Source organism: Macaca thibetana, chromosome 20 (genome assembly GCF_024542745.1).
Source record: "Macaca thibetana thibetana isolate TM-01 chromosome 20, ASM2454274v1, whole genome shotgun sequence".
NCBI classification, from domain to species: Eukaryota; Metazoa; Chordata; class Mammalia; order Primates; family Cercopithecidae; genus Macaca; species Macaca thibetana.
The window spans coordinates 46,081,611-46,104,278 of NC_065597.1; the positions used below are offsets into that span (position 1 = coordinate 46,081,611).

At 36.3% G+C, this 22,668-nt stretch overlaps 1 protein-coding gene across 1 annotated transcript in view; it reads right to left on the reverse strand.

Moving 5' to 3' along the window:
• The window catches only part of LOC126944174 (zinc finger protein 85-like), a 44,477-nt gene that overhangs the window by 3,866 nt on the left and 17,943 nt on the right, over window positions 1-22,668 (reverse strand). Inside the window, 4 exon segments of the mRNA XM_050773443.1 lie at window positions 2-118; window positions 120-3,111; window positions 18,734-18,829; window positions 19,655-19,781. Coding sequence (XP_050629400.1) covers window positions 2-118; window positions 120-3,111; window positions 18,734-18,829; window positions 19,655-19,781 — 3,332 coding nt within the window.

Below are 22,668 nucleotides of genomic sequence, written 5' to 3' on the forward strand. Positions count from 1 at the left end.
GTTATGTTTAGTAAGGGTTGATGGGTGGTTAAAAGCTTTGCCATATTCTTCACATTTGAATCCACTATGAATTCTCTTATGTGTAGTAAGGGATGAGGAGTCACAAAAGCTTTTGCCATTCTTCACATTTCAAGGGTTTCTCTCCACTATGAATTCTCTTGTGTGTCGCAAGAGATGAGGAGTCACAAAAGCCATTGCCACATTCTTCACTTCTGAAGGGTTTCTCTCCACTATGAATTCTCTTATGTTTGGTAAGGGTTGATGACTGCTTAAAAGCATTCCCACATTCTTCACATTTGTAGGGTTTCTCTTCAGTATGAATTCTCTTATGTTTAGTAAGGGTTGCTAGCTGGTTGAAAGCTTTGCCACATTCTTCACATTTGAAGGGTTTCTCTCCAGTGTGAATCCTCTTATGGTTACTAAGGTTTGACAACTGCTTAAAACCTTTTCCACATTCTTCACATTTGTAGGGTTTATCTCCACTATGAATTCTCTTATGTTTACTAAGGGTTGACGGGTGGTTAAAAGCTTTCTCACATTCTCCACATTTGTAGGGTTTCTCCCCACTATGAATTATCTTATGTCTAGTAAGGGTTGATAGGTGGTTAAAAGCTTTGCCACATTCTTCACATTTGTAGGGTTTTTCCCCACTATGAATTCCCTTATGTGTAGTAAGGGATGAGGACTTGCAAAAACCTTTGCCACATTCTTCACATTTGTAGGGTTTTTCTCCACTATGAACTCTCTTATGTGTTGTAAGGGATGAGGAGTCACAAAAACCTTTGCCACATTCTTCACATTTGAAGGGTTTCTCTCCACTATGAATTCTCTTGTGTGTCGCAAGAGATGAGGAGTCACAAAGGCCTTTGCCACATTCTTCACATTTGAAGGGTTTCTCTCCACTATGAATTCTCTTATGTGTCATAAGAGATGAGGAATCACAAAAGCCTTTGCCACATTCTTCACATTTGAACGGTTTCTCTCCACTATGAATTCTCTTATGTTTGATAAGGGTTGATGATTGCTTAAAAGCTTTCCCACATTCTTCACATTTATAGGGTTTTTCTCCACTATGGATTATCTTATGTTTCCTAAGGGTTGATAGCTGGGTAAAAGCTTTGCCACATGTTTCACATTTGAAGGGCTTCTCTCCAGTATGAATTCTCTTATGGCTATTAAGGTTTGATAACTGCTTGAAAGCTTTTCCACATTCTTCACATTTGTAGGGTTTATCTCCACTATGAATTCTCTTATGTTTACTAAGGGTTGATGGGTGATTAAAAGCCTTGCCACATTCTTCACATTTGTAGGGTTTTTCTCCACTGTGGATTACCTTATGTTTCCTAAGGACTGATGAGCGATTAAAAGCTTTGCCACACTCTTCACATTTGTAGGGTTTTTCCCCACTATGGATTATCTTATGTTTCCCAAGGATTGAGGAGTGATTAAAAGCTTTTCCACATTCTTCACATTTGTAGGGTTTCTCTCCAGTATGAATTCTCTTATGTACAGTAAGTTTATAAAACTGGTTAAAAGCTTTGCAACATTCTTCACATTTGAAGGACTTTGCTCCATTATGAATTCTCTTATGTGTGGTTAGGTTTGAAAACTGGTTAAAAGCTTTGTCACATTCTTCACGTTTGAAGGGTTTCTCTCCACTATGAATCCTCCTATGTTTGGTAAGGGTTGATGACTGCTTAAAAGCTTTCCCACATGCTTCACATTTGTAGGGTTTCTCTCCAGTATGAATTATCTTATGTTTAGTGAGGGTTAATAGCTGCTTAAAAGCTTTGCCACATTCTTCACATTTGTAGGGTTTTTCCCCACTATGAATTCCCTCATGTGTAGTAAGGGATGAGGAGTTGCAAAAGCCTTTGCCACATTCTTCACATTTGTAGGATTTTCCTCCACTATGAATTCTCTTATATATAGTAAGGGATGAGGAGTCACAAAGGCCTTTGCCACATTCTTCACATTTGAAGGGTTTCTCTCCACTATGAATTCTCTTATGTTTGGTAAGGGTTGATGACTGCTTAAAAGCTTTCCCACATTCTTCACATTTGTAGGGTTTCTCTTCAGTATGAATTCTCTTATGATTAGTAAAGGTTGATAGCTGGTTAAAAGCTTTGCCACATTCTTCACATTTGAAGGGTTTCTCTCCAGTATGAATTCTCTTATGGTTATTAAGGTTTGATAACTGCTTAAAAGCTTTTCCACATTCTTCACATTTGTAGGGTTTATCTTCACTATGAATTCTCTTGTGTTTATGACACGTTGATGGGTGGTTAAAAGCCTTGCCACATTCTTCACATTTGTAGGGTTTTTCTCCACTGTGGATTATCTTATGTTTCCTAAGGATTGAGAAGCGATTAAAAGCTTTGCCACATTCTTCACATTTGTAGGGTTTTTCTCCACTATGGATTATCTTATGTTTCCTAAGGGTTGAGGAGTGATTAAAAGCTTTTCCACATTCTTCACATTTGTAGGGTTTCTCTCCAGTATGAATTCTCTTATGGTTATTAAGGTTTGATAACTGCTTAAAAGCTTTTCCACATTCTTCACATTGGTAGGGTTTATCTCCACTATGAATTCTCTTATGTTTACTAAAGGTTGATGGGTGGTTAAAAGCCTTGCCACATTCTTCACATTTGTATGGTTTCTCTCCAGTATGAATTATCTTATGTGTAGTAAGGTATGAGGACCGGTTAAAGACTTTGCCACATTCTTCACATTTGTAGGAACTCACTCTAGTATGAATTATTTTATGTTGAATTAGATGTAAAAACATGCAAAATGATTTGTCACATTTGCTACATTTAAAAGGTTTCTTTTTAGGATGTATTGTCTTACATCTATTTGAATTTGAAAATTTATAAACAACTTTTAGAGATTTATAACATAGAAATGTTTTGCTCTGGGTAGCTGTCAAACATTTGTTAAGTTTCTCATAAACTCTTTCATGCATTTTACAATCATCCATACTTTTACAGTCTTTTCTTAGTGGTAAATTCTCATCTCCACATTTTCCATATCTTCTCAGTATCACTTTTTGAAATGAATTTTTTACGTTCTGCTCTGGCCAAAGGTCTTGGGCAAAATAAGAACACATAACTGAAAAAAAATAAAAATAACAAATTACTCCACTTGCTACACTAAGATTTGTATACTCTATATATCTAAACTATAAAATTATACAAACTACATAAGCAAGATGGCATAGAAAAGGACCACAGACTCTAAATTCCTTCATAGACATGTAAATTCAACAAAAACACACTGAACAAAATAAATTTGTGAAAGATTTATAAATAACTTACTTGTGTGCAGTATCCTAGGTGAGCACAATGCAGAGTCACATAGAAGGAAAAGCCTGTAACATTTATCCAACAAAGCTCTTCCTGCTCCCCAAACATAATATAGTGCCTTTAGAAGTAAATTGCCAACACCTGGTTTTTTTTAAAAAAAAAAAAAAAAAAAAAAAAAAAAAAACAACCAGAATAATAGTGATACATACATGTCTATTTCTGGCTTTTCACACACTGGTTTCTGTCTCCCAAGGCATTAAGTACTAAAGGAAGTGGTGGCTAATATGGTTTGGTTCTGCGTCCCCATTTAAACCTCATTTTGAATTGCAGCTCCCATAATTCTCTTGAGTTGTGGGAGAAACCTGGTGGGAGGTAATTGAATTATGGGGCCAGGTATTTCCTATGCAGTTCTTGTGATAGTTAACAAGTCTCACAAAATCTGATAGTTTTTATAAAGGAGAGTTCCTCTGCACATGCCCTTTCTCTGTCTGCTACCATACAAGATGTCACTTTGATTTTCCTTTATTTTCTGCCACGATAGGCCTCCCCACTTACATGGAACAGTGAGTCCACTAAAGCTTTTTTCTTTTTAAATTACCCAGTCTTCGGTATGTCTTTATTAGCAGCATGAGAACAGACAACTACAGTGGTATTCTTTAGAATGACAGTTTGAGTCTGCTAAGACCAAAGGTAAATGCTACAGCAGTAGACAGACTGCCGTACTACAGAGAGAAAACACATGTAGAAAATGACGACTGGCCATTAAGAAGAAACACTAATAAATGTCTTTAACTAAAAAATGAACACAAAATTTCAGACAAGACACATTCTAAGAACATGTTTGAGAGATTCCCAGAATCTCTAGCTAAAACAATTGGTTTCAGGCTATGCCAGAAAATAAGCTACATCATAAAGACTGTGACAGATAGCTCTTTTAAAATGTCCAAATCTCAAAGAATACAATGCATACAAAATATTACAACATAGCCCCATATAAAAATTATAAAATGTTCAGAAAGCAACCATAAAAAATGAAGATGCATAAATTAATTTCAAATTAAATAATAGTGAGTGAAATAGGAAAACAGACAACTATAAAAAATGGAGCAACAAAAACATTAAAACATCAAAAAATTGTAGAGGTAAAAAGTACAAAAAGAAATAATAACTAAAAATCCTAGAAGAGGCCAGGTGCAGTGGCTCACGCCTGTAATCTCAGCACTTTGGGAGGCTGAGGCAGGCAGATCATGAGGTCAGGAGTTCGAGACCAGCCTGACCAACATAGTGAAACCCCATCTCAACTAAAAGTATAAAAATTAGCTAGACATGGTGGTGTGCGCCTGTAATTCCAGCTACATGGGAGGCTGAGACAGGAGAATTGCTTGAACCAAGGAAGCACAGGTTGCAGCGAGCCGAGATCATGCCACTGCACTCCAGCCTAGATGACAGAGCAAGATTTTGTCAAAAAAAAAAAAAAATATCCTGGAAGAAAAAAACAATGTAAAAATGTAGAGGCTCAACAAACTAGGATATGCATAAAGATATTTATAACACACATATATATGAACACAATTTCAAAAGTCACAGACAAAAAGAAAATCTTGGGGGCCACAAGAGAAAAGTGATGTGTCATTTACAAGCATAGTCTTATGAGATAAACAGTGAATTTGCCAACAAAAAATTTGCAGGCCAGAAGGGAACTATGTGCTATAGTCTAAGTCCTGAAAAAAATATCTGTCAAGGGAGAATTATACCAACAACAAAACTGTTCTACCAAATAAAAAGAAAAAAACCTTCCAAAATAACCAAATTCTGAGAAAGTATATTGGCACTGCATGTGACCTACATATCAAAGATGATAAAAAGAGTTCCTTTCGCTGTAAATAACATGATGCAAGAAAACAGAATTTAATTATACGAGAACACATAATTCTGGGAAAGATATGCACATACACAAAAATAGAATTCCATAACATTATCATAAAGGTGCAAAAAACATTTTAAATTATTGTTTAAAAATTTAAAGACAAAAGCATAGAAATTTTTATAAACATCTGTTAATGAATGTACAACATAAAGAGAGATAATTAGCAACATAAATAACAAGTGAGAGCAAATGTAATGAGGAGGAATATTTCTTTGCAACTGAAGTTAATTTTTTACCAGATTAAAGTATATTGTTGTATCTTTCAGAGGTTTTATGTAAACCACAAGGTACCACAAAGAAAATATCTGTATAGATACACAAAAGAAAACAACAAAGTAAAAGCATATTAATACAGAAATTAAAAAGACACAAAGACCAGAAAGACAGGAAATGAGAAACAAAGATACAAGAATCAAATAAAAGAGTAAAATAGCATTAGTCTATTTAATTATACATACACACACACACACACACACACACACACACACATAACTTTTCAATCAAGAGACATACTTTCAATAGAGATTTATACAACATATTTTAAAAAGGAAGACCCAACTTGCCTTTCTACAAGTCATTTCAGATTTAATGACAAAAAAAAAAAACCTGAGAGCACCAAATAGAAGTAGATGTCCATAAAAATATTAACAAAATGGTAGAACAGCTCAAAATAATACACAAGCTATATCTTAAGTCAAAAACTCTCATATTTTATAAAATTCACTTGAACTCCAAACTCCGAAGCTACAAAGAAAGATATTAAGTAATAATAGATTCATTCACTGGGAACCTATGACAAATTTTTATGTACATTTGTGTGTGTGTACATCTCACATTAAGGTTCTAAGTATATAAAGCAAATATTGACAAAACTAAAGAATCACAGAGCATATATTAGGATACTTCAATATCCCATATTCTATAATAAAAATGAAACAAGACACATTAGTAAAGAAACAGAGGACTTGAAGGCAGTATAAAACAATTATTCCTAACAGAGGTATAGAGAACACTGCTCAACAGTATCAGGATACACTCATCTCAATATCTCATACAACATTGTCCTTGATAGACCACTTCTTAGGTCAAAAAAGAAGTCCTGACAAAATTTTTAAAACCGAATTTAAAAAAAGTACTATCATCAAAATAGAATGAGAGTATAAAACCATAAAAAAACTGAAAATTTCACAAATATATACAAAATAAACAACAAACTCTTTAACATGCTGTTGTTGAAAGGCTGAAATAATTAATATTATGAAGATATCCATACTGCTCAATGTAGTCGACAAATTTGATGCAATGCTTTTGGAATTTCACATGGCATTCTTGAAGTAATGCAAATTTCTGTCACCAAAATCATTCAGTAGGTATAATTTGAAAATACTGGAATTTCACTCAGTTTTCAAAAACCAGAAAATATTGTAACTATAAAGATAAATGTTAATGACATTATGCAAAAGAAATGAGCCAGCCTCAAAGAGACAGAGACTGTATAAAATACATAAAGTAACCACACTCTCAGAAACAGAAAACAGAGTGGTGTTTGAAAAGTGACAAGAAATTAGAAAAATTCATGTTGTGTAATGTATATTGAGATTTGGCTTTGCAAGATAAAAACATTCTAGCAATATGTAGCATAATAATGTCAATGTAATTAACATGACCAAAATGAATATTTAATAATACTGTATTATAAATTTTGTTATGTGTTTCTGACAAGTAAAAATGAACAATACCTAGAATAGATTCAGATATGTGATAGTTTTAAAATTATCTTCAAATCTAACATTTTCTCCCGGTTAGGAGCAGCAGCTCACATCTATAATCCCAGCACATTGGGAGGCCGAGGTGGCGGATGACGAGGTCAGGAGATCAAGACCATCCTGCCCAACATGGTGAAACCCCATCTCTACTAAAATACAAAGAATTAGCTGGGTGTGGTGGTGCACGCTTGTAGTTCCAGCTACTCTGGAGGCTGAGGCAGTGGAATCGCTTGAACTCCAGCCTGGTGACAGAGCAAGAGTTCATCTCAAAATAAATAAATAAATAAAAAATAAAAAAGATTTGCTCCCAACAAAAATAATACAGATTCACAGATAGGTGTTGAAATTAGAAAAAGTTTTATGACTACTCACTTAGGGTTAAATAATCATCCACAATAAACCTACACAACAAATATAGTAGTCACAAAAAAGTACAGGGATAACATTTATCCAGGCAAAAAAAGAGATAATTATATTGACAATAGACATATGGCTGATAGGTATTTGATTTTTCCTCCATACTGTCTTCAATTATAAAGAGTTAAATATTGTCATACACAATTATAAACTAATCAAACCACAATTAACTGGTGTGAGGTGGCATACCCTAAAATATACAATACAAAAATGCAACTGTCAAACAAAATTATAAATGGAATGTAAAACTGATTGGACACCATCAAGTAGATCAATATATTCACAAAAGGAATCTTAGAAGACTATAGGGAAAAAGTAATATAGAGGTTACTTGGAGATAAAAATGTCAAACAACTTCCCAAATTTTGATGCAATAAAAAAAATTCTTAGCACTAATTATTGATTCTAAATTACTTTACTTCAAAAAGAGGATACGAATAAATACTTTCCAAAATAAAAGGTGAGGGTGTTCATTATTACTACCATAGTCCTACAAAACATGCTACATGGTGGACAGACACAGTAGCTCACGCCTGTAATTCTACAGCTTTAGGTGACCACGGCAGTGAGATCACTTGAGACCAGGAGTTCAAGATCAGACTTAGCAACACAGTGAAACTGCATATAAAAAAAAGAAATGCTAAAATGAGTCAATTTGCTGAAAAATAAAATGATACTAAACAGTATTATAAAACCACATACAAATTTAAAGCTCTCTACTAAGTGTAAATATAAAGACATATAGAATTCTTTACTATCATAATAATGGTGCATAAAACTCTTAAGGTTGTATAGAATACAATAAACAAAATATAAATCTGCATAAATCTGTTACTAGGTACACAATATAAAATAATTTTAATATCAATAACACTGGAAAATACATACAGAAGTATAGTTTTTGTATTCAGTTGAAGTTGTTATGAGATTAAAATATATTATTGTAACTTTAAGATGTGTTACATAATCTCCATATTTTAAGATTACAAAATATTCATTAAAAATATGCAAAACAAAATTAAAAAATCAAAACCACTGCAAAATAAAAATAAAAATTAAGGCAGCAAAACAGGAAATGAGAAAACATATCTACAAAAAAATACGTAAAACAGTGATAATAAAACTGGTAACAGTGACTCCATTTTTTAAGCAATTATTTAAAATATAAATTAAACCACTTAATAAAAAGAAATGTAATCTCAGGACTTTGGAAGTAGGACATGGACCGAACATTTGATCCCCGCAGTCCAAGACTAGCCTGAGCAACAAGAAAAAACCCTGTCTCTACAAAAAATACCAAAACAAAACAAAAAAACTGGCTGCTTGTGATGGCATATACTTGTAACCCAGCTACTTCAGAGACTGAAATGAGAGGTCATAAAAGTTTCAGAGATTGAGGCTGCAGTGAGCCATGATCACACCACTGTAAACCAGTCTGGTTGACAGAGTGATACCCTATCTCAAAAATAAATGAACAAATAAATTAATTAAATTATAAAAAGAAATAGGAATAAATGCCTGAGTGTTTAAAAAAATGCATACAATATGGTGCCTACAAGAGACTTATTTTAGCATTGAGTCAAACAGGCTGAAAGTAACAGTGGAAAAAATTTATATTTCATGCGAATAGTAAGCACAATTTGTTTAGGTGGTCATAATTATATTAGACATTATATGCTTTAAGTGAAGTACTAGCATGAGACAAAGACATATAATGGCAAAATGGGTCAAGTTACCAGGAATCTAAAACTATTACATTTATCTATCTATATGTAACATCAGGGCTTTAAAATATATTAAGCAAACGTTAAGTGAAGAAAAAACTACATAGGAACATAATAATTGTAGACATCAAGATCTCATTTTCAATAATTAGAACATTCAGATGAAAATTCAGTAAGAAAACAGAAAACTCAGACAACATTATAGACTGTATTAATTACTTTGCATATAGAGGAACACCTGAAAGTGGATCATTTATAAAGAAAAAAGAGTTTACTTGGCTGTCAACTAAGCAGACTGTACAAGAAGTGTGTGCCAGCATCAGCTTTGGTGAGGATCTCAGGAAGCTAACAATAATGCTAGCAGGCAAAGAATAACTGGATATATCACATGATAAGAGACTGAGCAAGTGTGAGTGAAGTAGCCATGTTCTTTTAAGGAAACAGCTCTCACTTGAATCAATGAAGTGCAAACTTATCGATTACCAAAAGGATGGGGTCAAGCCATTCATGAGGAATTTACCCCTATGACCACGACCCAAACAGCTCTCACCAGGTTCCACGTCCAACATTGAGGATTATAATGCAGCATGAAGTCTGGAGAACATGGACATCCATACCATATCATAGACCATGTAGGCTTAACAGACATGTACAAAACTTTCCAGTCAAAAGCAAGAGAATACACAATATTCTTATTTGCACCTGGTATATTCTGTTGGGACATGTAACGAGTCTTATTACATTTAAGAATACTGGTTAAGTGCAGCTGTAGTCCCAGCTACTTGGGAAACAGGTGGGAAGGATCACTTGAGCCCAGGAAGCTGAGGCTGCAGTAAGTCAAAATCATGCCATTGCACTCTGACCTGGGCAACAGAGGAAAATGTGTCTCAAAACAACAACAACAAATAAACTTAAGGAGACTGTATTAGTCTGTTTTTACACTGCTGATAAAGACCTACCATGAACAGGGAAGAAAAAAAAGGTTTAATTGGACTTACAGTTCCAAATGGCTGGAAAAGCCTCAGAATCATGGCAGGAGATGAAAGGTACTTCTTACATGGTGGCAGCAAGAGAAAATGAGGAAGATGCAAAAGCAGAAACTCTTGATAAAACCATCAGATCTTCTGAGACTTAAACACTACCACAAGAACAGTACAAGGGAAACTGCCCCCATGATTAAAATTATCTCCCACCAGGTACTACCCACAACATGTGGAAATTATGGGAGTACAATTCAAGATGAGATCTGGATGGGGACAGAGAGTCAAACCATATCAAAGACCAAAATAACACACGTGTGTTTTCTGACTAAAACTGAATGAAACTAGAAATAGCAAAAGTAAAACTGGCAAATCAAAAAACATATGAAATTAAAACACACTCTTCAACATATTCTTGCTCAATAGTCAAAAACTTAACTTTTTAAAGATGTTAATGTAACCTACAGTGATATACAAATTCAGTATAATCCCTATAAATATCCCAATAGCAGCTTTTTACAACACTTTTGGTTGAAATTTTAAAATTTGATTATGAACTATAGCCAAATAAATACCCATGAAAAAGAACAAAGAGACATTATACTTCCTGAGTTCAAAACATATGAAAAGCAACAATAACAAAAACAATATGGTACTGACACAAAGACAGATAAACAGATGAAAGAACAGAATAGCGAGCCCAGAAATAAACCCTTCTGTATATGATCAAATAATCTTCCACGATGTTGCCATGACACACCGTAAAGATAAATAATATTTTATCAAATCTGATTAATAATTTGATTTTATAGTCAAAATATAATGTTGAAAACTGGAAATCTACACTAATAAAATAAAGTTGGATCATTTTCTTAAGCCATATAAAAACAAGAGTTTAAATAAAATACTCAGACATAAAATAATAAATCTCTTAGAAACAAAATAAGGGAAAGACATGACTTTGCTCTTGGCACCATTTTCTTAGATACGACATTAAATGCTTGAGCAACAAAGAAAAGAACAGAAACATTTAACTACACTACAATATTTCTGTACATCAAAGAAAACATTCAATAGAGTGATGATGCCTTTTAGGAAATGGGTGAAAATATTAACGTGATAGGAATTAATATTCAGAATATATAAACAACTCTTAACATTTAAAAATACAGTTGAATAATTAGATTTAGAAATGGACACATAACTAAACTTTAGAAAGAAGCATTTGAAAGGACATACAAAATTACTAATTTGTAGAGAAATGCATAAAAATTACAATGAAAACCAAAATCACCTCACACCAATTAGAATGGCCATTACAAATCTTTTAAAAGAAGCAAATCCATTGATGATGCAATGTGAATGAAACCCATGTTGATTGTTGGTGGAAAACAAAAATACAGCCATCACTGTAAAATGTTAGGTTTCTCAAATAATTAAACATGGAAGTATCATCAAATACAGCAATCTCAATTATGAATCTATATCCAAAGTATGCAACTCAAGACCTGGAAAATATATTTGACCATCTATGTTTATTGTACCAGTATTCACAAAGCCAAAAGGCTGAAGCAACTCAAAAGTTCTTTCACTTACAAACACAAAAAAGTATAACATACACATACAGTGGAATATTATTTAGCCTAAAAAAAAATCTTGTCACATTTTAAGATAAACCTTGAGAATATTATATTACCTAAAATAAGCCAGTAACAAAACAATGAATACTATATGATACCCCTTATATGAGAGATGGTAAGCAGTCACATTCATAAAAACAAAGTAGAAGAATGTTTCTCAAGGGCTGAAGAAAGGGTAAAGTGGGCAGTTGTTACTTAGTGGGTACTGAGTTTTAGTTTTACAAATGTAAAATTTCCTTTTTGCAGAACAATGTGAAAAACTTAACATGCCTGAAGTGTATAGCTTTTTTTCTTAAGACAGGATAAGGCGGGAACGGTGGCTCATGCCTGTAATCCCAGCACTTTGGGAGGTTGAGGGGGGTGGATCACCTGAGGTCAGGCATTCAAGACCAGCATGGCAACATGGTGAAACCCCGTCTCTACTAAAAATACAAAATTAGCCAGGCATGGTGTCACATGCCTGTAATCCCAGCTACTTGGGAGGCTGAGGCAGGAGAATCACTTGATCCCAGGAGGCGGAGGTTGTGGTGAGCCGAGATCATGGCATTGCATTCCACCCTGGGCAACAAGAGTGAAACTGTGGCTCAAAAAAAAAAAAAAAAAAGAAAAAAAAAACCACACAGAGTATTACTCTGGCATCCAATATGTAGTGTAGTGGCACAATTATGGCTCACTGTAGCCTAAACTCCCAGGTTCAGGTAATGCAGTCCCATCAATCTCCCAAGTTGCTGGGACCACAGGGGCACACCATCATGCGTGGCTATTTTTAAATTTTTTTGTAGAGAGGGGGTCTTTATATGTTCCCCAGGCTGGTCTCAATCTTTTGGGCTCAAGCACTTAGATCAAATACTTTGAAAGTATTAAAGCTATGATGCCTTTTAGTTCATGGCTATCACTCTAGTGGAATGGTTAGCATAGGGAAGTGTGGTTTTATAAAGCTCATAGTAGGCCATTGCCTCTGGAAGAAAAACATAAACCTAAGGTCAGAGACATCTGACACTCTAAGACTGGATCCCAAAGGGGACACCACAGGGGTTCCCCTGGACCTCAACCTCTCTGAAGGGAACACCCCTGGCAGAAATTCTGAGGTCTAGTACTAAACCCTCCCTAGAATTTCGTCTCACATTTGCCATACCATTTGGCCCCCAACATTGTATGGAATCTGGAGTTTACCACTGAATGGGAAAGTGGAAGGGCATTGCATATATACAGGCTTTTGTGCTGTGGTTCTAAGCAGATGGCCTAGTTAACATGTGATGCTCTCCTTTGGTGCTGTTTGGTCCCAGTGTTCTTTAGAGTCTGCAGAGCTTCGGCCTTTAAAAATTAAACTGCCATGGAAACTGCTTTACCCAAAATTTTGGTTCACAGCCTTTATTGGATTATCTACTGGGGCAAACAAAATAAAACCAGTGAACTTGTATTGCCACGTCATGGCTAGGGTTCCAAGCTATTAGATCTTCATTTGTGTGTATACATGTCTAGATGTGTCTCTTTGGACACTTACTGTTACATGTTGTGTCTACCAAATTAGCTTGCAAGTAAGAGCACTCAAGTAATAAGTGTAAGCAATTTTCAAATACATATGAATTAAGTATAACTTAAGCTAGCTTTAAAATTATTGGTAAAAATAGAAATGTCTTCAAAATGTAGATATATATTCTAAATTATGCAAGCCAGAAACTAGGTTGGCTAAATGCCTTAAGGTCATGGACTGCTTCTTTGGATTTTTAAAGTTGTTCGAATTTCATGCTTTACAGGTTTTTAAGGGCTGGGGATAAATGTCATGCCCCTAGCTATGTCAGAAACAGACCTGATCTGCACCTAAGTACGTAACTAAAATAACTTACCAAATATTTCACCAAAATTAATCATTGCTAACAGTTGCCATTATAACATGTAATTGAGAACACTGAAAAGAGATTTACAAGGAAGGTGCATAAGGAAAGTGAAATACGTCTTTAGTGAAATAATATAAGGCATGAAAATGCAAATTTTTGCCTAGTTTAGAGGGTTAAAGGATTGTTTTAAATAAGATACAACTAAAGGTTCAAACAAGTTATGGAAAGTTGTTAAAAATTGTAAAGAGATTCTGTATGTGAACATATTGACTAAATTCAAAAGGGTATTATTTGGTTTTTCCATAAATTGAACATTGGAATAAAAGCACAACAAGGGTGTCTTGAGGCACTGACCTACCCTTTAACACAAATTTGTAAAGGGTTATAAAAGGTTTTTAAGAATTGTACCTCAGAGTCAAACTTGTTAAGATTGAATAAAATTATCTATAAGGTTTAATTTAAAAAGTTGAGGTTGACAATAATAGACTAATGCAAGCGTGAAATTTGGCTTTCTTTCTCTTGAAAAAGATTTTTCTTTGACTTTTGAATAAACTCTCAAAAAAAGAAGGGAAAGACAAGAAATGGACTGTTTGAAAAACTAGGTCTTCCCTCTTGACGAGTAAAGGCTTTTGCTTTACAACAAACAAACAAACAAAATACAACACTTTGAGTCATTTAAACAGATGACTTAAGGTAACCTGAACTTCTATTAAGTGTTTTGAGCCCTTAGAGCTTCAAAATTGTCTTTTCTAACCCCTAGCTTTTTGATGCTACAGAGGGCCCCTGGGACATCCAAGAGAGAGGTAAACAGGATTATTTGACATGTTTACTTACATAGGATTGATCAGGTGGCGTTTGATTTTCAGGTTATATTTTAGTGAAAAATGTTAATGTGTGTTCCAAAAATTGTATGGGATTCCTAGAGTTCTGATGTCTGAGTTTGTGTTATCAATTATAATCAAAGTTATGTGTTAGGTTATCAAAAATCACAAAGGTGACTAAATTTCTTTTGTCAATCATGTCTTTCACTGTGACTATCCCAGGACATTCTAACATTCATAGATATTTGTTGTTTTGATCCTCCTCAAAGAATGGATTATAACCCTTGAGTGCAAGTTTCTGCTAACTTTGGAGATTGCGAATAGGAGTTGACTGGGTGAACTGAATAGAAGACTAATCTTTCTTGACTTTTTGCTTGGAACACTGCTGATCCTTATGTTTTATTTTTCAAAATCAAGGAAGCTTTTGAGTTATTTTTACCTTTTGACAATTGTGGAAGTGAACCAACCAATGATCTCTGACTATAGCTCAGAAAAAATAAGAGATGGGCTGTCAAACTTCAAATGTCAAACTTCAAATGAGGTATACAAATAGAGCCTCAGTAGATAAATCTCTTTTACTGGAAACCCTTGGATAGGCCTTTGAGAGAGAACTATTGTTTTCCCAAAACAACACCCTATGTCAGTATGAAGCAGTTAATGGTCATCATCCCTAATGCCCCTATTCTAATGGCAGTTAGATGTACCTCTTCAGAGGGGGGACTGATGGAAGTAGCTGCTGCCATTACGCTGGCTGCAGCAGAGAGGCGCAGCTGGGGTTGCACACTCTATGGAGCTGGTAAGATGCCACCTCTTCTGAGTTAGAGCAGGAACTCCCTGGGTGCTGCTGAAGACTCAGGCTTTCTGCTCTACAAAGCAGGCAGGAGCCCCGCCCTCCTAGGTGGGGCTGCAGCCACCCAAACTATGGCTGTGAATCTGATCCTCCTTGTGCTCGTGGTGGTGGGGGCGGGGGGGAACAAGATCAGGCAGGAAAAGCCAAGATCTGGCCTCCTGGGTGCAGCTGCAGCCACCTGACCCATGGCTGCAGACCTGGGCCTCCTGCTCCACAAGGACAAGCAAGAGCTCTGCCCTTTTCAAGTTGCTGGGGTCGGAGCTCCCTGGGAACAGCTGCAGCTGCCCTCCCACGTAGAAGACTGGGCATCACTGCTGCCTACATCGTTGGGGTCCTGGGAAGACCCTCCCCCATTTCTGCTGGCTTGGAGGTGTCTGCTCCTGCTGCCTCTCTTCTCTCCCGGCACCCATGCACTGGGAGCTCAGAGCAGGGTTGGAGCCAAGCCCTGGAGCCATATAAATGGCAGCAGGAGGAAGACAGTTTCCTTGGCAGAAAAGGAGTCCCTTGTAGAGCCCAACCTTCAGGGACCCGCAGACCAAAGTGGGGACTTCTGGTGCCTCCTCCAGGCCTGACCAGGGCCACCCAAGGACAAACTGGAATGTACTTTCTCCTCTCTGAGCTCCAGAAAAGCCCCAGGCTCAGCCAGAGAGGGCAGAGGACACAGAAACAATGGGATGACCAGCCACAGAGAGGAGCCACCTTCTCTGCCCGGCAGCTTCAGAGACCCGCAGAGACCTCAGAACGACCTGCCTGCACAGAGAATCCACCCTTTCCAGGGCCTCTTCTCTGCTGAGAGCTGAACACTCGATGGGATGACCTGCTTACAGAAAGGAGCAGGTGGGTCTCCTCTGAGCTGTTCTAACACTAAATGAAGATTCTCTTTCTTTTCTTCACCCTTCACTTGTCTGCATACCTTATCCTTCCTGGACGCAGGACAAGAACTCGGGCAAAGGTGCCACTAGCCACAGAGGTTTCCAGGAAGAAAATTGACACCTCAAAGATTCTGTAATACTAATTATTTCATTTACTTCAGGCACAACATGTAAATTCTAACATATTGTCCAAAAAAATCTAATATTGCAGGCAAATTTGAAATAGGAAACAGAAAGTAGAAATGTATAGAGATAGTGACATCAGTAAGATGGAAAAAGAAAAGGTGCTCTATTTTCTTATTCCCCCACAGCAAGAAAATTTGTCAGCCATCCCTGACAAAAATGTCTATATAATAGAGCCAGACATCATGGCTCACACCTGTAATGACAGCTACATGGTATATTGAGGTTGGAGAATTGTTGCAGGAAAGGATTTGAAGACCAGGCTGGGTTATGTGGCAAGACCCCATCTCAAAAATAACTGCCTTTAATAGAGCTTTGAGATTCAGGAAGGAAGTTGTGAAACTCTCCTAAAGCCCAAGATTGAGGAGTATTCTTTTCAGAAGGCAGGCCCCTCATTAAGGTGGCAAACTACAGGACCTCTGTTCCTGGCTAACGACCAGGAAATAGTTCGCCCAACTTGGTCTCACTGAGAATTGTGAACTTACTCTGTAACCATCCCAAACTCCTCCTAGCCACAGTCTGGGAGAGGTTCTGGCCTTCCGGAGGTCTAGAGGAATATACAAATTAATAGCCACGCAGGCAGGTCTGCAGACCTTGGCCTTTACTATGATCTCTGAAGCAGTTCCATGACTCAGTTTCAGCTTCCTGGACCACAGTTCATGGCCAGTTAAGCCTACATAGAAACCCGCACAGTGACCTAGGAAAATCCTCTTTGGTATTCAGTGAAAGCCATACTCATCCACATCCTGATACAAGGCCTACCATATATAGACCCAACTGCAGAAACCCCACTTAGTGTCTGTTCTAAAGATCAAAGTCCTGAAGGATATTAAGTCTGCCTAAAAGTAAAATGGAAATTATAACTACCCAAGCTCCTTGTAACAAGCCAACTAAAGGTGGACCCTAGTGTAGACTCATAAGTCTTGTGACAAACCAAACTATAATCCTTCTCCACTACAAACCCAGAGAGCATCCCATCACCCTGGGGTCCCAACAACAAAAAAAAAAAAAACGATCTTTACCTTCTGAAACCAGTTTATGAAAACTTAGAGAGGTGTTTGCTCCTTCAAATTCAGACACCCATGTAAAACTATATTGTGCCCATTGTCAATGCTTCTATTTTAACATAGCACTGAAAGTATGTGGCAGAAAAGTAGTCAAAAAGTTTTCAAAAGCCATTGAAGATTGAAGACAAATAAGTAAAAAGTTGCTGTTTCTAGATCATATTATCTTATACATAAAAAACTAGAAACACTACATTAAAACCTGTCTAAACTAATAAATATACTCAGTAGACTAGAAAAATAAAATTAAGTTACAAGCATAAGTTATGGTTCCATACACTTAAAACAAACTCTTTGATATAACAGAAAAACAATCTATTTAGAAGAGCATTAAAATAAATTTCTGATAACAAATTCAACCAGATGTAAAAAAATCTTCACAATGAAAGATATAAGATATCAATGAAAGAAATTAAAGACACAAATAAATTTGAAAATTTTTATTTCCATGGATTCAAAGAATAATTTTTTTTTTTTTTTTTGAGATGGAGTCTTGCTCTGTCGCCCAGGCTGGAATGCAGTGGCGTGATCTCTGCTCACTGCAAGCTCCTTTTTTGTATTTTTAGTAGAGATGGGGTTTCACTGTGTTAGCCAGAATGGTCTCGATCTCCTGACCTCGTGATCCACCCGCCTCAGCCTCCCAAAGTGCTGGGATTACAGGCGTGAGCTACCGCGCCCAGCCAAGGATAAATATTTGTAAAGTGCCATATTATCCAAAGTAATCTATAAATTCAATAAACTTATCAAAATTTCACTGGTATTTTTCTCACATTAATGAAAAATACCATTCTAAAATGTACAGGAAACTACAATAAACTTTGAATAACCAAAGCAACCTTAAGGAAAAAGAACAGAGCAGAAGGACATCATACTTTATAATTTCAAACTGTATTTCAAGAGTATAGTAATAAAAACTGGATGGACTGTGTGGAAAAATGAACAACAAAAAAATAGAACATAAACCACTACTCACCTGTTTTGGACATAATGCTAAAAGAGAATTTAAAATAATAGTTTAACATAGCAGTTTCTCAAAATTATGCAGACATTTGTGTGTCCCCCAAAACAACGGAAAAGTGGCCAGATTTTGCAGTCTCTTATACTTCATGAAGAGGACTTTGGCTCTCATTGTAAACTTGAAGGAAGATCACCAAAGAGAAAGTCGAATCTTTAGAAAATTTAAAAACGTAAGACAGAAGGTGTCCTTGTGTGACAGTAAAATTTAAAAATCCTCAGGCATCCCAGAAACTCTTTCCTTTGGAACACAGCTTCCCAAATCACATTTTAAGCACTGACTTTCTCTTTGACTTTTGGACCTCTCTTCTGTTGCATTCATTCTCACATACCTAGGGGTTTGGCTACAGTCTCATGTCTCTTCATATTCCAAGGCTCTTTTCCTTGCTCCAGATAGGTGATCAGGTCCGGCTTAGAGAAAGCAATACCTGTTTTATTAAAAACAAATAACATGAATATTGCTCATATTCTTCAATTCTCAAGCTAGTAATCTGCTCAGTAAAGATGATGTAATAGAATATTCTAGTAAATTAATCCCAAAATAGTAATTTATAACAGAAATTTCTAAATCTTTAGAAAATATTTTAAATTTGTATGTTCTTAATTTCACTACCCAATACTACTGAATCAAAAACTGGTGGTGGAAGGCCGGGCACAGTGGCTCACACCTATAATCCCAGCACTATGAGAGGCCGAGGCAGGCACATCACCTGAGGTCACGAGTTAGAGACCAGCCTGGGAAAAACAGTGAAATCCCATTTCTACTAAAAATACAAAAGTAGCTGGGTGTTGTGGTGTGCGCCTGTAATCCCAGCTACTCAGGAGGCTAAAGCAGGAGAATTGCTTGAACCCAGGAGGTGGAGGCTGGAGTGAGCCAAGCTTGTACCACTGCACTGCAGCATGGGGACAGCGCAAGATTCTGTTTCAAAAAAAAAAAACAAAAAACAAACGAACAAAAAAACTGGTGGATTTTAAGGTGGAGGAAACAATATTTTATGCCACCAACCTTCAGGCATTACCAATAATCTAGAGTGAAAAACACAGATCAGCTCAGGAATGCGGAAAATTCAGATCAAGATGAAACGTCTTGAAGATATTCCTCTCTACACAGACAAATCCCCAAAATTTATTTCAAAACAGGAATCTGAAACTCATTTATACAAAGCAAAAACTACCAAAAAAATTCTACACACAAAAAAAATAAATAAAACCTTTAGAATATATTATGAAATGTGTATTGAAGTTATTCTCACCGAGAAACACCAGGTTTCTGTAGTTCTCTAGCATCACATCTCTATATAAATTCTGTTGTGCAGTGTCCAGGCATTGCCACTCTTTCAGAGAAAATTCTATGGCCACATCCATAAATGTCAATGGTCCCTGAAAACACACACACACACATATTTACCAAGTGGCCATGGGCAGAATTTTTAATTTGACTCAAGATGAAATGAGAGAGTAAAGAGAAGTGCTTCTAACTTATAAGAATGAATGCAATCCATAAAGTAATTCTCAACACAGAAATATTTTCTAATATATTCTCTAACTCTGTGTAAAGAGAGAGGCATAATCCACAACATCAATGTATATATTATAGTTTTCTGGATTATAACATAAAAAATTCAGGCATAAACATAAACATACATTTTTGAGTGCTGTATTTACATCACACAAAATGAGCTGTGTATATTTTTCAGATGGAAAAGACATGTTGAGTTAGAAGGCACCTCTCAAATTTCAATGTATATAATGAACTGGAGATCTTGTGTTGCAGATTATTTTTGTCAGAAGATTTGGAATAAAGTCTGAGTTTCTGAATTTCTAACAAGTTCACCAGTAATGTAACTGTGTTTGGCCTAATAAGAATATTCTGTCAAACATCCAGTAAATGAAAGAACCTGTGTTTTTCCCAGTTTTGCTGGCCCATAAACACAAGTAAAGAGATTTCTGCAAATTGGCCATGTAATCCTAATTAGAAGCCTAGGCTGATAACCACTTAGCTAAGAATTACCTTACATGTTTGAATGACCTTATAAATCTCTTGGTAATTTTGGCCCCACTCTAGATAATGCAATTCTGAAGGTTTGCAAACGGTACATAAATGTGTGTTTTAAACAAGTCCACTGTCAATGCTGATGGTGCTCCCCCTGGGCTCATCATTAGATTAGTTAGAGAAAGCGGGTACAGCACAGAATCCCTTACACTCAACACTCTTGTCACAACACAAATAATTTTGGTACAAATGAAGACAACCAATCTCCATCCTACAATATCATGTTCTTTGTTGGCTCTTTAAAGTTTACAGAGAAAATAGGAGGCAGCAATGTCTGAATAAGTCTGCATTTGGAAAATAACATGTACACACGTACTGATGCAATGTTTATTAAGCAAGTACTATGTGATCAAGGGTATGTTACAGAGAACTGTGTTGGGAATAATGTATTATGTGATTTAATCTTCGTTAACACCCTGGGATTTAGTACTAAGTGTCTAATAATTCCCATTATTAAGATAAAGGGCCCACCATTTTTATTTACTTTTGTTTCTCAGTCATTGGTTGTTAAAAAATGTATAGAGTAAAAGCTAAATATAGACAGATGAGAGGGATATGGAAGGAGGAGGTTAATGTAGTTCAGTGAAATTTTTACTGTATTTATATTTACTTTCTTGTGACTTGTGGAGCAACTACTGGATCTGAAGGCATAGAAAACACGTTGCTAAATGGAATGTCTCCACAAGCACTGGTTTTAATAGAAACTTCAAAAATTAAGACCTTAAAATGCATACTTGATTTTTTCCATTTATCTCCTTCTGGGTTTCAGGAAATTGTGCATAACAGTTCTAGAAAGGTAGTAGGATTCACCACCCAAAACTCTGATTGACTTTTCCCTAATCAGTTCCGTGAGGCAAGACTCCATGGTGGGGCCAGACCTAAATGAAGCCCCCAAACAAGGTGACTCTGAACAGAACTGGATCAGGGAGAGAACCCTATGTAGAATTCTGCTCTCTATGCCTCCAGGGGTATTTCCAGTTCTATTTTTCCTAAGTTTACCTGAGAGAAACTTAAATGCCAGAGTTTGTGTAATTTTAATCTTTTTTCACCACTGCCCTGTCAATTTTATAACATAAACTAATAAGTAATTTAAACAAATCTCTTAAAGTTTTCTAGGGTAATTTTATTAGAAGATAAATATGTATTCTTAGCAAGGTAACAGAAATACAAAGAGTAATAACAAATCTTCTGTCCCTAAGTATCTCTTAAAATGATATCAGAAGTCACAAAAATATAAGGTGGCCCAAGCAAAGCCTAAGGTTTTTTGCACACATCTATTCATTGTACCAACCATATGATGCTTAATTCAACAATGTATCTAGTTGCTAGTCCAGACTGAAAGTTCCTGGATGGTAAGAACCATGACTGCTTCAACTAGTTTTTGAATGGCCATAAAAAATTGTAAAAATTACTTTATCTGTTTGAGTCTCCAGACCTCGTTTTTCACCCAAGTGCCAGGAAACTGGAGAAACTCTCATCTGGCTACCAACCAAAGACCTATTTTGTATGACGGGAGGAACAAACACAGGCTGACTCATTTCTCTTATACTGAGAGTTAGCAGAATTAACCACTCTTGTCTGACTGACACAGTTCTGCTCTGGACATCCTCAAATTGCTCAGCGACACCCAGCTGATTGTGAGAGGACTTCCAGTGAGCCTGGGCTGATGGCCCAATGGTAAGCCAGGCAGGAGAAACTCAGGCTGATTCTAAACAGAAAATGGAACTGCCCTGGTGGAGCTCCAGAACCTGGATCACTTGTCCTGACTAGCTAGCTCTTGGGTAAGAGGAAGGAGAATACTGTACTCCAGAATCACATTTTACAGGCAGGTGTAGTTGAGATCATGCTGTGGATACTCTGTGGTCTTGATCTCTCACTCCTAAGATGCTTGTTTACACTTGCAGATTTTGCCTTCAGATTGTTTACACCTGAAGCCTCTCACCTAACTATAGCAGGTCACTGGATAAGATCTGAAAAGTTCAAAGAGCCACACTCTTAAAAAGAAACTTTAAGATGTCAATGTTGACATCTCACAATGCAGAAAATGGCTCTTGTTGGTTTTCTGTACATTTTCAATACAAAGTCTAACCCTGTCTTGTAATCCCAGGCAGGGGCTAGAACTTAGGTGTAGATTCTAGGTGGGATCAACCTGGCTCTACATTCTTGGGTGTTACAGCAAGTAGAGTACAATCAACGGAGAAAGCCCCTCATACG